This window comes from Phycomyces blakesleeanus (genome assembly GCF_001638985.1).
Source record: "Phycomyces blakesleeanus NRRL 1555(-) unplaced genomic scaffold PHYBLscaffold_8, whole genome shotgun sequence".
NCBI lineage: Eukaryota > Fungi > Mucoromycota > Mucoromycetes > Mucorales > Phycomycetaceae > Phycomyces > Phycomyces blakesleeanus.
This window is the reverse complement of record NW_017265141.1, coordinates 1,731,220-1,746,761: the sequence shown is the minus strand read 5'-3', so window position 1 is coordinate 1,746,761 and position 15,542 is coordinate 1,731,220. Positions and strand designations below refer to the sequence as shown.

The 15,542-nt window shown below is 35.3% G+C and overlaps 6 protein-coding genes across 6 annotated transcripts; 4 read left to right on the top strand and 2 right to left on the bottom strand.

Moving 5' to 3' along the window:
* Positions 1-135: 135 nt before the first annotated feature.
* On the top strand, positions 136-1,497 carry PHYBLDRAFT_167494 (hypothetical protein; the record flags this gene model as incomplete). Its single annotated transcript, XM_018435651.1, has 6 exons — positions 136-346; positions 404-679; positions 741-792; positions 882-1,020; positions 1,081-1,203; positions 1,279-1,497. 6 exons carry the CDS (start codon positions 136-138, stop codon positions 1,495-1,497), a joined length of 1,020 nt encoding a protein of 339 aa, XP_018293216.1.
* A 2,351-nt stretch (positions 1,498-3,848) lies between these two features.
* On the top strand, positions 3,849-6,212 carry PHYBLDRAFT_167493 (hypothetical protein; the record flags this gene model as incomplete). The annotated part of the gene is made up of 6 exons (XM_018435650.1): positions 3,849-3,931; positions 4,654-4,670; positions 5,331-5,459; positions 5,524-5,669; positions 5,801-5,831; positions 6,190-6,212. The coding sequence occupies 6 exons, from the start codon at positions 3,849-3,851 to the stop codon at positions 6,210-6,212; spliced, it is 429 nt and encodes a 142-aa protein (XP_018293215.1).
* Positions 6,213-6,793: 581 nt separating this feature from the next.
* PHYBLDRAFT_144521 (hypothetical protein) lies at positions 6,794-7,179 on the top strand (the record flags this gene model as incomplete). The annotated part of the gene is made up of 2 exons (XM_018431228.1): positions 6,794-6,903; positions 7,032-7,179. The coding sequence occupies 2 exons, from the start codon at positions 6,794-6,796 to the stop codon at positions 7,177-7,179; spliced, it is 258 nt and encodes an 85-aa protein (XP_018293214.1).
* A 1,359-nt stretch (positions 7,180-8,538) lies between these two features.
* Positions 8,539-10,097, bottom strand: PHYBLDRAFT_78968 (hypothetical protein; the record flags this gene model as incomplete). Its single annotated transcript, XM_018443405.1, has 2 exons — positions 8,539-9,775; positions 10,074-10,097. 2 exons carry the CDS (start codon positions 10,095-10,097, stop codon positions 8,582-8,584), a joined length of 1,218 nt encoding a protein of 405 aa, XP_018293213.1. The 3' UTR covers positions 8,539-8,581.
* Positions 10,098-10,454: 357 nt separating this feature from the next.
* On the bottom strand, positions 10,455-11,561 carry PHYBLDRAFT_67935 (hypothetical protein; the record flags this gene model as incomplete). The annotated part of the gene is made up of 5 exons (XM_018441867.1): positions 10,455-10,503; positions 10,780-10,886; positions 11,043-11,175; positions 11,259-11,291; positions 11,527-11,561. 5 exons carry the CDS (start codon positions 11,559-11,561, stop codon positions 10,455-10,457), a joined length of 357 nt encoding a protein of 118 aa, XP_018293212.1.
* A 584-nt stretch (positions 11,562-12,145) lies between these two features.
* Positions 12,146-13,438, top strand: PHYBLDRAFT_4283 (hypothetical protein; the record flags this gene model as incomplete). Its single annotated transcript, XM_018440183.1, has 5 exons — positions 12,146-12,468; positions 12,711-12,844; positions 12,985-13,017; positions 13,110-13,247; positions 13,353-13,438. Coding segments are annotated over 5 exons (714 nt in total), but the record flags the coding sequence as incomplete, so codon positions are not given.
* Between the last annotated feature and the right edge of the window lie 2,104 nt (positions 13,439-15,542).

Below are 15,542 nucleotides of genomic sequence, written 5' to 3'. Positions count from 1 at the left end.
TAGCAGCTAAATTTGTATTTGCTATAATTGATCAGCATTCACAGCCCAAGTTGTCATCCTGCCAATTAGTATAAATACTCCAGTATCCATTAAAATCAAAAAAAGTTCATCATCGGCCTCTTTCTCTTTACTATCATGCGTGTCTCCATTGCTACCTTCATCACCCTCGCTTCAATTGCTACCACCTTTGTCTCCGCTGGTTCCAGCCAAAAGAAGGCTCCCAAGGGAAAGGCCTTTGATCACATCCTCCAGATCTGGTTTGAGAATCAAGATTTCTCCACCATTGAGGCTCTCCCTCAATTCACTCAGCTCAAGTCTGAGGGTATCCTGTTGACCAACTTCAATGGTAAATTTTGTTAAGCGCAATTAAGCTAAACACATTGAATACTAATTAATTGTATAGCTATCACCCATCCTTCTGAGCCCAACTACGTTGCCGCTGCTGGTGGATCCAACTTTGGAATTGATGATGATGACTACTACAACATTCCTGCCGAGCAGTCTTCCATCTTTGATCTCCTTGAGAACAAGCAATTGACCTGGAGATTGTACCAGGAGGGTATTCCTAAGATTGGTTTCACTGGTGACAATTCTGGACACTATGTCCGTAAGCACAACCCTGCTGTATCTTACGATTCCATTGGTTTGGACAAGAAGCGTCTCCGTAACATTGTGCACAGTAAGCTTTGAATTATTAATTCTTTGTTTTATCAATTTACTAAAAAAAATCCTTTATCTAGGCGATGAGCTTGCTAAAGATATTGCTTCTGGCGACCTTGCCAACTGGATGTTGTAAGTATTTTCTTAACAAATATCTCTCTCTCTCTCTCTCTCTCTCTCTCTCTCTTTAATAAGCTCTAACAATGAAATAAAAATTATAGCTACACTCCAGATATGCTTAACGATGGTCATGACACCAATGCAACCTATGCTGGTAACTGGTTGGATAAGTTTTACCATTCTACTTTGAAAAACAAAAAGCTCCTCGACAAGACCCTGATTCTTTTGACATTTGACGAGGTATGTTTTTTTTTTAATATTTGGATATATAAATCGACAGGATTCTGACTTGTATTTCAGGCTGCCACATACTCCGCCAGAAACAGAGTATGGAGTATTTTGTTTGGCGATGTTCCCAAGCACTTGAAGGGTACTCAGGATGATACCTACTACTCTCATTTCTCTACCTTGAACACAGTTGAGGTAATACATGTTAAATAAGACAGAAAGAAAGGGTCTAAAAAAGGAAGGACATGTGCTTATCTTTTGTCTTCACAGCACAACTGGGATCTAGGAAACATGGGTCGTGGCGATACCATCAGAACTGAGAACAATGTCTTCGCACATCTTGCCAAACGTCTCCGTTACAAGAACATGGATATCCCTGAGTCAGAGATCCCCTTGAACAACGATTACATTTCCATTGGTCTTGTTCACGGTCATTCTCTCAATGACACCCTTTCTGCTCAGGCTGCCGAGGCAGAAAAGAAGAATTAAAACCATACTGTTACTTTTACTTTTAGTATAAAGAAATCAGTGCACCAATATATATATATATATATATCTATCCCTATTAATTTATTCTCTCTCAAAAGATCGGTTTTAATGACCAACTTCACATAATAAATATTATTATTTTTACCAAACTCTATATATGTGTTTCTTCAAATCAAATTTACACATCTATATTTTTGCTTTTTTTCTCTTTGTGGATCAAATATACTTGATCAATTAATTAGGTGTGCTAAGAACCAATTAATATATTGGTATAATAAACTCTAAATATCTTATAATGTACAATGGATAGTGAAGAAGGAGAGAAAAGAAGAAACAGTGAAATCACATAGGAGTAAGTTTCAACGGATCTGTAATTTGAAGCTATATAAACGCTTTTTATTGAAAGCACTGTTTGTTAACATGTATATATACATATATATTTATTTATTCTATTATAGAGATAGGCAACATATATCATATTTTCACTCTTGTATATAGTGCTTTATTTTTAATATTTCATTTGTGTTGTGTGTGTGTATGTTTTTCTTCTTCTTTTGAAATATATAATAAATATATTTAATTTAATAATACACTATATAAGTAAGTTTGGGGCACAGATAACCTAATTGCATTTACAAGATACCGTTGATGTAACAATGGTAAATTATATATATTTGGATAAGCTTACCACAAATGTGCATTGTTCAGGTGCTATTGCTCACTTACTTCCTTTCAATTCTATCTCAACTTTCATACTACATTATTTTTTCTTCTTCTTCTTTTACATCAATGTGACAATGAGTGCATTTATACCCACTGTGCATTTATTACTGATTCGTATAGAGCTTTTTATCAATGTTCTGCTTTTAGTACGACATATTTCCACAGCAATATTCTCAGTAGATCTTTGTGTACTTTATGTGTTAATTATGGAGTATAATATATCTATTCTACTAATCTAATACTTCTTTGAATGCCAGGGTTGTGTTAATTAAAGTAAGAAATTGTCAAAGCTACTGAGGCGATCAAATATATACACTATGATTTTATTAAGAAATTTGGGTTTACTTTCTTGTTCATTTAATTTTCAGTCTACACATGTATCCAAAGACATATATATAGTCTTTAATTGCATGTAATTAGTAACTATATATCTAATATATGTATACGATTGGCTTTACCAACATGTGAGATATATGTATAATATTTACCGCTAAGCTAATACACCATTTCGTACTATCCTGTTGGGAAAAAAAGCAATTGCCAAATCCTAATACGTTCCCTATTGTGTTTATTCAAGTCTTAATTATTATGACAATGTCCATTGAGTCTAAAATATACATTGGAGTGAATCTGGTGCTTCTTCTTTCATGATTGTAATTAAGAGCTCATATATCTTACTAGCGATTATCACAAAGATGTGAGTGATATTAAACGACACTACACAAGGCATTTACTTTGGCTAGTGGTTTCCTTTATTTTTTTAAAAAAAATAACTCTCACAGAACAGCCGTTAAATTCTATGAGGGGATTCTAAAAAAATTGATAGAAGGTGTATATGAATAAAGAGTAATCGAGTAAAAGTGTACCACTATGTGGCATGGGAGATTTTTTCTTTACAAAAAAAAGCGACTTTAATTGTGATTTATAATCCCTCTCACAAATCACAAATATTTTGGTACTTATATTAACCACTCTTCTCCTTTAAGGAACAAAAACGAGTCTTGAATAGCTACATATTTCAACTATTTATTCAAGACTGTTTTTGGACAAATATTCCTAAGAATTCAATACAAAAGAAAGATAGAGAGATGAAGGGAATTCTGAAAGTATTAATTAAAAATAAATAAGTAGATAATGCTTTATGTAATACAAGAATTTCACTATTGTCCTGGGAGCTGAAGAAACAGGAATAAATTTGCACAAAATAAATGTAAAGTTGATGAGAAGGGGTTGGAAAATTCGGTTATCAGAATAAAATAGGGATTTTTTTTGTATTTATTGGTACTGCCAACGCATATACTGAGCGCCCTTTGGAGTCGATTTTTTTTTCAAAAGAAAGATAAAGGCACATTCAAGAAAGGATGGAGAGATGAACGCTAACTAGATAGTGATAAGATGATGGGTTCTATATATGAAAACCACAAATTTAACAGCAATTACATTAAAGGTGGAGGGGAGTGTTATCAAAGATATTTTCAACTGTACATGTCTAGTTATGATTGATTCCATCATAGTCCACACAATCTGAAGAGAAAATGAGATCAAAGTAAAAGGTCGAGTGCGAGTAAGAAGCCAGGCAACGTTCGATATTTACTGGAAAGAACACAGTTGTTGCAGTACAAAATTCCATGCCGGAAACCCTCGAGGGTAGGAGAAACCAAGATATTAAAGAAAGTCCACTGCGGAGGGACAGAGGGAACAGTTTGGGCAGGTAAAGAACGAGGAGGTAGGGAAGACGACAAACTCGGTAGTGAGAACCCTTTACCAAAGGATTTTTTACCAAGGAAATCACATATTGTGTGTCAGTATAATTGAGATACTAACCCTAAAATCAATCCGAGTACCTCACCAAGTAATAATCTTAGCAATCGACTTTTACATAAGTAGCCACATCCAATTAACATCTTTTAGATACTTAATGCAACTATTATGAATAATTATTGACTGACAGCAAGATAAAGAGAAAAAGGAAAACACTGAACCATACTATAGGATTAACAATTCAAACATAATTGGTTTGTCCAATGAGGAAACCCTCTGATCAAAACAACACACTTTAATAAATAAGAAAAGGCATAAAGCGTTTTTTTATCAATCAAGTGTGATTTCATTCATCTTCTTGCAGACTGGGTTGTTTATAAAATGATATCAATGAAAGATCTTCAAAATTTACTGTCGTAATAGTGTAAATATATCAATTAACTTCTCTCCAATATTCATATTGTTTCCTACCATGTAGCCATATTCACTTCCTTTTTTCTTATATTTAATTTAATTGAATAAATGTCGTGGAGGCCGTTAAAGAATGGGAAATAATAATTAATAAGATAAAGCTATAAACATCTTTTTTTTTCCAAAATAATAAGAGTCCAAAACTAACTACTACTTGGATTGCTGGTATATTAAACAATCAAGGCATAAGTAATTTATTAGAGGGTTCTGTAAAGTGAGTAAGCTTTTCTTTCGATGGACACCTCTTGTCTGCTCGTAAGAGCTATACTTGAGTAACAATAGGCTAGATATTTTAAATGCTCGGAGCATCTACGGCGGTTTGTCCAAACATTTTGAAATGAATATTCTTAAATCTCTTTCTCATTTGTCTCAAAATTAATTCTTATTTTTCAAATTTCCTTTTATGCTCTGTCTAAAAACTTAATTTTCATTCGTCCAAAAAAAAAGGCTAGCATTGTCTGAATTCAAAATTTAAATATTACTCATGTTTCAATTGGACAGTTCATATAAAGTTTAATCGCAGATTAGTAAATCGCTAGTGTGGGCTACACACAAAAACCATATATACAGTGAAACACATTTGTAAGGCGCATAATATGAAAATCCAAGACGCATTTTTGGGATATATATATAAAATTCTAAATACTATTTTATATTTAGACAAAGGATAATGAATATTATATAAGAAAAAGAATAATGTCAAAACGCTTAAAATGATATTTAATAAACAGCTTAAGAATACTTTTCTGTACTGTTTATTTGAAACCGAAGATCCACACATAACAGTTTGTATCTTAAAAGTACGCCTTGTAAAGTGTGATTTTACTGTATCAGAGTGGCTTGAAGTATATATATATATATATACATACATAAAAAAGAAAAAAAAACTGTCGGAGAATTATTTGTAGACGAACAATGCAAGTTAAAAAGAAGATACGGTAGAAGGAATGGAACACACAATAAACAATTGAGGGTTAAGAAAATAAGAAGTCTCGGTAGACAAGGCAGTAAGTAGCTTGTGTTCGGACTATTATTATTATATATACTTTAGTTTTGCTTAAAAAAAAACAGCTTTTGTAAAGATGTTGTTTGTATATTGTTTGTCGGCAGTTATAACGCCACACTCTGAAAATGGATATATAGTAAAAGACAAAAACATATTTTTCGATTCCGGGAAGACAGTTGCTAAAACGTGTTCAAGAGATTATTATATTATGGTATGTATATACTGATAGGTGTTGCTCTTTTGTGGAAAGTAATGTTTCAGATTGGCGTGTAAGAGCTGTATTTTTACAAAGAACGTCAAAGAAGCTTGGTGATGATATTATCTATTTTTTTATATAATTAGATAAATACCCGGTGTGTATCGAATGGTAAAGGTGCGTTTTGATAGGTTAATCTGTTGGAATGTTATTCAAGTTGGATCGAAAAGTGAAGTGGCTTGTGAAAGGTATGTTTGAGACAATAAGGATGATCAGCCATCTCAATCAATATTTGCATGTTCTTTTTTTTTATGGGTTAACATTGTGTAGATCCACTTAATAGAATGAAGTTAAAATAAACTATATTTCTTTATTATTATTTTTCCCTCTTTATCTCTATCGCTAGGTGCCTAACATAATCGTGTGAAGGGACAAGGGAGAAAAAGCTTAATCTTCTCCTTGCTTAAAAGCAAAGAAGAACATATACTTCTATTAATAATATCATTATCACCTTCTTTTTTTTTATAAAATAAAGGACAATATCTTGAGTTCAAATGAGTCTTTTATTACTATTGCATTCTTTGCAAGAAAGAACGGCAGAAAAAAAAATGATTTTTTTATAATAATTATATTAAGAAAGAATATTAATTTTTTATTGTCTAATGTGTAGAAGCAGTGTATTTTTTTTAGGGTGTATTGTGGTAATTAAAACAAGCGGATCGAGTAATATGTATAAATCCAAAAAGGAAAAAAAAAGGGAAGGAAGGAGTGCAGTAAGAATAAAGAGTGTTGGAAGGTGTGTGCTTTCCAGGGAAAGTGAAAATAAAGTAAGTTGGCCTGCCAATAAAGGTGTTCCGTAAACGGATCAAACCCAAGGGTAAGAGAAGCATGAAAATTATGGTGAGATCGATCGGCGGTACCAAAGCAAAAAATATAATAAAAACAATTCCGATTCTCGTATTATTATTATTTTTTGATGTGTTTTATATATATGGTGTGTCCATGGGTGCGTGTTGTTGCTTTGGATAGTACGATTTGACTTATGGGTTCTTTGCGTGCGAACAGTGGTCTTCATGAGAGAATATAGAGACATCTACACCGCATTGTGGACAAAAGCTGTAGCAGCTGTTTTTTGAGACATGGGTGACAGGTGGAGTTGGAGTAGTGGTAAAGGCTGGCTTTTCCGGATAGGTCCTGGCATTGAGTGTGGAGATAACGAGGATAGGGTTTCTGCGCATCATTGTGGAAAGTAAGAGCAAAAGATAAAGAAGAGTATTTTATGTAATTTTATAAAAAAAAATAAAAAATGTGGTGTATTTATATTTTTTTTTAAAAAAAATAAAATAAAAAATTATGTGTGTCTATAACTGATTCAAGCAAGTGTCGCCATTGGTTGTGCTTCGTGCTGGTGGGATTACAATCTCCTAAAACGCCAAATATTCTGTCAGGAGCCCTGTACTGCAGTTCAGACTCCATTGGATCCAATCGGCACGATGCGATGATGTATGCAAAACTGTTCTTGTAGAAAGTCCATTGAAATAGGTGTATTTATATATAAAAGCAAGTGGGGCCAAGTACTTGAACCCCTTTATAATATTCTCAATCACAAAGACAATGCGTTAAAAGAAGTGTATTAATGGGGGTCTGATCTTTTGGTTTATTCAAGTACCCGACTTTAAGGATCTAAAACATGGCTTAGAAAGACAGAGAGAGAAATAAAAAAAAATGTTTAATGTTACATGTTATTTGTGTGCTGTAGCGCAAGTTTCAACTAGAACTTCTTTTTATTATTATTGTTGTTGCATTCCAGGATAGTACTTAACAGACCATATGCTCAAATGATGAGTTTCTTTTTAAACAGATATAATTTTATCCTGTTTCTTAGTCTAGTGTGTATTTAACAGTGGGATTCTTATAATGAAATTAAATGAAATGAAATGCAGCTCTTTAAAAAATAAAATACATACATACATACAAATAAAGAAAAGAGAAAAAAAAAGGGCACACTTGACTATGAAACATCTGGACCTAATCTAGGGGATATGCAGTTGAGGCTACGATATGCACGATAATAAAATCTTACACCGTATAACGTCTTTGGATAACAAAGATCAAACAAACCAAACCAGAAAATATTAAAAAATAATAACAATTGTAATTGTAATTGTAATTGTAATTGTAATTGTAATTGTAATTGTAATTGTAATTGTAATTGTAATTGTAATTGTAATTGTAATTGTATTGTCACTATTTTATATATATATATATAAATAGAAGAAATAGCAATGGGTATTTGATTCTCGTCTGCCCTTTCTTTCTTTCTTTCTTTCTTTCTTTCTTTCTTTCTTTCTTTCATTCTTTTTCATTACTGGTTTACTTGTTCAAATAATTTGATTTATAAAGGTAATGTACTTCTTTCTTTTCTTGCTAAGCTTTTGTTAATTAAGAGTCTAATGGCCCCCAATTATAAATATACATACACATACTATGTATTGTGTAGGAAACAAACAATTGGCTAATATTGTCTTAACATTGCTTGAATACAAAGAAACTAGTTGTGAATGTGAACGTGAACGTGCTCATATACATACAACATACATACACAGGTATATACATTTATATATCTCTGTGTGTGTATGTATGTATGTGTTTATATAATGTGTGTATATATATGTATCATTGGAAAAAAAAATCTGTGTGCGAGAGTGTGAGAAATAGATAAATAGAGATGAAAGAAAATTGAGAAAAAGGATGCGTGTTCTTCTGCTTGAGCTTGTTTGTGCGTATTTTTTTTGTGTTTGTTTGTTTGTTCATTTGTTCATTTGTTCGTTCATTCGTTCATTCGTTCATTCGTTCATTCGTTTGTTCGTTTGTTCGTTTGCTATATATAAATATGTGTATATTTGTGTGTGTGGTAATGAAGGTTCTTAAATTGACTTTCGTCTTGCCAATACTGGCCGAGCAGTAGTAGAAGGAAATAGAAAGCTTCCAGGCAACATGTAATCCACAGGTGATTCCGATGTGTTCACGTCAAGGAGGTTGTGTGTGAGTACTGTGTTGGTGTGTGTGCGAGCACTGTCATAGTTATGCTGGTGATGTGGTTGTCGTCTTCTGTATAGAGAAGCTCTGAGGGTAGACCGTCTACGACGAGATCCTGAGGAATGAATGGTGGCTGCTCGGTCTGGGACGACCAAGAGAGGAGATGTGTTTGTTTGGTAGTCTTGTACGACAATTGTTCTGGTGTAAGTGCCAGGAAGAGACAGGCGGCGAGTCTTGGTTATCACTGGAGGTTTCTCGACAACGCAGTTCATGATGATGTTTGCCAAGGCAATGAAAAATCCCCAGACTATGACTACCGGAAAGCTAGAGGATTGGACATGCTCATAAGAAACAGATTCGGTCACTGTGAGGAAATCAAAGATCATGTTAAGGAATGCATGTGGAATATGAAGGAGCGGTAGTAGAAGAAGGATCGTCAGTCTGTTTTCGATAGGAGATCTCTGCTGAGCGTCTGGGTCCGTGGCCAGGTCACGCGAGAGAGACTCTACCAGAGCCATTGAGGAATCAAGGCGCTTGAACGATTCCAGGAGTGGATCCTGCAGTTTTGGTTGTGTGGCGGTTTTTTTGAGAGGGGTGATTGAGCGCTTTGTAGCTAGGAGAGGTGCAGGTGGACGAGATTGGGAAGGTGAGGGTGATCTGGAAAGAAAGGTATCTGGGGTTGCTGAGGGAGAAGAAGAATATGTTGAGGAAGACGAAGACGAAGAATGGGTGTACGATGGCCGATTAAATGGCTTTTTCGGACGCGGTAATCTCGAGCGACTATGTGAATCTGTAGATTTGGTCCTATTCATCATCTGGACTCGTTCGATTTCTATTCCATTAACCGCATCATTTGCCTCCTGGATTAGGCTTGACAATATGCCAGATATCCTGTCGAATGCTTCTTGTTGTATGTCTTCATCGTCAGTGGATGTGTCGGACAATAGAGCCATAGCTGAGTCTGGGCGTGTGATAGTATGACGACGGGGTCTGTCTGAGGTATAGGCAGGAGATGCACCAAATGTCGGTGTTGATGCAGAAGGATGTGGTTCGAGAGTTATGATGGCTTCTGGTGGATTTGACTAGAAAAGGTTGATTAGATTGGCTCTGATCATGATTGTGATTACCATTGAAGATTCCATGAGCATAAATGTTTATTTATAAGTGTGTGTTTGATATAAAGTGTCGACAATATCTTGAGACGTAATGGTTTTATATAATAAATAGAAGAAAGGTAGTAATCAAATACCCAAGACTTGTTTTTTTTTTCGTTTTCTTTTGTCTTTTTCTTGTTTTCTTTTTTCTTAAAGCAAATATACAAGAAGAAGAGCCCTAAAGACTAGGAAAAATGCCCTTTATTTTTTTTTTAATTTTCTTTACCCGCTTTCCTATTTGGGGAAACATGATTTTTTGTGAATTCCATATGACTTTTTTGTATATAAATGGATTTTTATATAATATTCTTTTTTTTTCTTAAGTGATTTCTTGGTTCAACCTTTTATAAATTCGCCTGATTGAACACAGCCTTTAGAGCAAATATCTATATAAGCTTGGTGGTCTGTCTATCTCGTGCTTTCCCCTTAAGATTGTAAATAAATAAAAAATAAAAAAATTCACGTATATATTTGTCAAGATCTTCACTACATTTTCTTTGATTCTTACCTCATGGCTTGAACTCCTTTTAACTAAATAGAAGTTCTTATTTTATTATTATTATTAGCTCCGCCAGATATAAAAGACTTATTTGCCTTAGTCTTTATGCTAAATTAGCATAGATGACATTGTCATTGTACAATACCATCGATTCAACCTAAAAAAAAATAATAGTAAGAGTAATTGAGACTATTAAAGTCATTATTTATTTTAGTAATATATCTATATATCTACATATCTATAGGGGAAGTTAATATTCCATTGTTCTCATCTCCTAAAGACTACAGGATATAAGAGCCACGTTTGAACTTGGTTGAGGAGCAAGAACGTGTCTATTAACAAAAAACAGATTTTGTGTGTTGTGTGGTAAATTCAATCAGGTATTTTATCTCAACCCGGACATTTCCTGTGCTTCAATATCACCCACATTTACCCTTTGTAACCCATGTGATTTAAATACACAGATACACAGATACATACAACCAAAGTTATACTATAGCTTTGGAGAAGAAAGACTTGTATCAAGGAGACCTTTATTGTCTATTTTTTTATATTTATATTTATATTTATATTTACTATTTAACAATAATCATAATAGCATTTCTTTATTTCTTGATATCTTTATCATTATCTCTCTCTCTTTCTTATGGTCTTTATGGCGTATTGTTAGGCTAGTCTTGGCAATCTAGACTTTACCATGACTCTACTGTATTTTTTGTTGACTAATGGCAATATCTCAGTAATTAATACACAGAGATATAAATACAACAAACAATTACAAAATCTAAATATTGAAATATAATAATCTCTATTAAATTGAAACAAATGACTATAATAATATTAATAAGAAGAACATTATTATTATTATTAATAGAAAATGTAACAAGGTGATCGGTGTTACTGAAAATTTACCTTTCTGCTTGTGTGCTGTTGGTTAGCTGAGTACTACACACACACACACACACACGCATATACACACATACACACACACACTTATAATAACAATTATTATTATTTTATAATTTTTATATTATTTTTATATTATTTTTTCTTATTCTTCTTCTTTCCTTTCTTCCTCTTCTTTTCCTCCCCCTTTTTTTTTCTTTCATTCCTTTTCTTGTCTCCGTCAATGCACCTTTCTTCCATGTCACCCTAAATTCTGGATTACCCGACACTTCACCTTCGTTTGAACGTCATTACCAGAATCAAACTCATCTCATCAACTCACGCCACCCTTCCACAGCAATATCAACAAATACCCTTTCCATTCCTTCTTCATTGACGACCCTCCAGTTCATTATCTTTCTTTCTTTTTTTATTAAAATATTATAAATCTATTATTATTATTATTATTATTATTCAACAAATGTTATCGCAACGTTCTTCTGCTATTCGTAATCAGAAAGCAAAAGTATATACAAATAGACACAGATATAGATACTGAAATTGAGATTGAGATTGATACTCAAATGGTTTCTGTGGAGTTATTATGATTATGATTATTATGATTATTTGGTTTTTACTTTTTATTTTTATTTTATTTTAGTTGGCTGCCGACTATACCGATCTGCTTAAAGAGCTCACTAGCCCAAAGATGACATCGGTCGGGTGCTATTCCATCGGAGAATCCATCGGCGAGGTAAATATATTTATGTAAATAATTATACATGTACAAAATAAATCACTATGGAAACCGTGCCTGGTTGCCATGGATGCTCAATTTTGCTTACCTTTTTTTAAAATATATATATATATATAATAATAATCAATAAATCTATTTAATAAAAATAAATATAAAGGGTACTTATGGAAAAGTCAGACTTGGCGTACACCAACTGACCGGACAGAGAGTAGCCATAAAGAAGATCAGCAAACAGCACGCCCCATTAATGGCACGCGAGATACACAATCATCGATTACTCTACCACCCTAATATCGTCACACTTTACGAAGTGTTAATGACCGAATCTTCCATCCATATCATATCCGAATATTGCCCAAATGGTGAATTATTTGACATGTTGACCCGATGCGGGCGATTTTCGGAGCGCCAGACCCAGCGTTGGTTTCTTCAACTAGTAGATGCCGTCCTCTTTTGTCACTCACACAACATAATTCATCGGTACGACTCTAATTACACACACACACACCTACACCTACACCTACAACTACAACTACACACACACACACACATACATACACACATGCATGCATGCATATACACATATATATATATATACATACATATATACATGCATATATACGTACATACATACATACGTACACACACACATACATACATACATTCGAAAACAAATACGTGAACCAATATGATGATAACCCAATTCATTATGACTTCTTTAGCGATCTGAAACTCGAAAATATTCTCCTGGATGCGGAATACAATGCTAAGCTTTGTGATTTTGGGTTTGCACGACAAGCCGAAAAGAACCAAATGCTGGGCACATTTTGTGGAAGTCTAGCCTATTCTGCTCCAGGTAAAAAATCATAATCATAATCATAATCATAATTATATATGTATATATAAAAGCATATGCTTATCTTTCTTTTTTCTTATCCCTTGCTTGCTTGCTTGCTTATTTATTTATTTATTTCATCACGCATGTATTATTCTTAGAGGTAATTCGGCGTCAAAACTACACAGGTCCTGGTAAGTAATTCAGATAATACGATTTTTTTTCTTCTTCTTCTTCCTTTCTTCCTTTGTATGATTTACTCGAAGCATTATTCGTATATTTACAGAAACGGACGTGTGGTCACTGGGTGTCATTTTGTACACCTTGCTTGCAGGCGAGCTACCATTTGACGATGACAATGAGATTATCATAGAGCGTAAAATTGTTGGTCTAGATTATAGCATACCTAGCTACTTCTCTCCAGGTAAATAAACACAGCTTAAAATAAAGGGAATTAAAGAAGAAGAAAAAGAAGAAAAAGATCAAAAACAACAACTTTGGACCATTTTATACATTACTTATTTTCCAGAAACCGCCGATCTCGTCCATCGTATGTTAAAACTCAAGCCCTCCGATAGAATATCAATAGACAGTATTCTCGCTCATCCTTGGTTGTCAAAGTCTTTTGATGACGAGGAAGACGATTTTGACAGACTCTCTCCCCAGGATACATCTTATTCTGATTTAGATTCCATCTTCTCCGACCCCCAACGACCTGGGTTCACAAAAGGTGACACTCTCACAGACGCATCAAGCTACGACGATCGATGGAGTGCCAAAGATACTTTTAATGCACTTGATGCAAACTATCTGACGCAAGAAACCACCCGCGTACACTCTGCGCGTGCATTGTTACAGACCATGCATGCTGATGATCGAGCTCTCTCTCGGCACTCGGCGCCCATTTCAACAAAGAAAAATGGTGGCACGTTCAACAGAGTGTCTTTACCACCACTACCTTCACTTTCACTCTCAACTTTACCTTCATATTCGCCTTCACATGCTGCTAATCAGGATACTGCCATGACACCCATCGAATACCAACTCTTTACTGCCCTCAGATCAGCAGGATTCGACGAAATTGCTTTGAGACGCATGCGGTCGAAACACTGTGATGCACCAGGCACGTTGTGGCAGATGTTGCTAACCAAACTCGGTGACAAAAACAGCCTGACCGTCGTCCTTCCTCTACACCAAGAGCAGGATGCATGGCCCAGACAGACCCGTCCTGAGAGCGGGGCTGCGAATACATCTTATTCCGAATGCACTGCACGACCCTCTCCAGGGTTGCACCATATTTCCCGTGAAGTAGACGCCCAAGAAAAGGAAAAGGAAAAGGAAAAGGGATCTTGCCACCCCAAGACCGATAGCTCCCTTGCTCAACAGAGTCCGCCTAGTTTGCACAACCCACGCGACAAGACCGGCTGGCTGACGTCTGTCAAATCATGGTTTGGTACACATAATAAGCATCAAGAACCTCTCCCTGACCAAAAGATACATCTTGAGCCAATAACACCCCCCCTGTCCGTGGAAAACAATCGAACTCTTTCTCTCCTTGAAGCGCGCTCGCAAGTGCAGGCACCATCTCAGGCATGGACACACGACCTAGCCATATCAATGTCAAGGCACAGATATGGAAGTCAGAAGCATCGTCGCCATTTGTTACAACTTTCTAGTCCCCCAATCAGTGAATTAGATCAGTTCACATACAGTACTACCTCTGGAGAATCTACGACTCCCTCCTCTTCTGAGCTCACTAAACCTCTAAAAAAAGCAATGGCCTCCAAAAATCCTAGGCAAACGTTGTATAGCACCAAGGCAAGCAACATCACTGTACCTTCCCCTGTCCTCATTACCCCCAAGATGACTACCGATATGTTCTCCATTGTCACGACACCTCCCTATATTTCCATGACAGGCGTACCTGTTACAGTTACGGAGATCGATCTGTGCTCCCACAACTGTCCAATATACAGCGGTGGTGTAGTCAAGAAGAGTATGAGCGATGATTTCTTAATACTAGAAAAATCGAACATTTTCAAGGCACCCGCTTCACCTTCTTCTATCGAGTCTCTTTCCACTACATGCACAGACAGTGAAAGCTCCCGTGAAGATCAAGGAAATTCGTCCGTGTCTTCTCCTGCATCCTCTATTAATGAGGTGGATATTGAGACTGAAAAAGAAAAGGGTGAGGTGACTGAGGAAAAGGCGGTGCAAGCTCCCGAACCAGCGCCTGTTCCTGTGCCTGTGTCTGTTCCTGTGTCTGTTCCTGTGCCTGTTCCTGTGCCTGTAATTGCTCCTACAAGTCTGTCCACAATTGCGCCTGTTTCTGTACCCGTGCCTGTACCTGTAACCACTACTTTGGTAAAGTGTTATGCAAAACAAAAAGAAAGCAAACCAGAATAGTTATTTTTATGACTTGGTTCTCATTTGATATGTATTTATAAATATGTATGTATGCATATGTGTATTTAGAAAATCACACCACAGCCTCCACCAAGGCGATTTGAACTTTTGGTACCTCGTTTACGGCCGAGTACATTTGTTCTAGATAATTCAAGACAACGACTGGGGTCGCGAATGATTATAGAAGAGGAGGAAGAGGATGAAGAGTGATACACATATATATTACCATTTTAATAGCACTAGCCACATTTATTATTATTATTATTATTATTATTATTATTACAAGATGGCACAAACTTAAGCATTATCCATT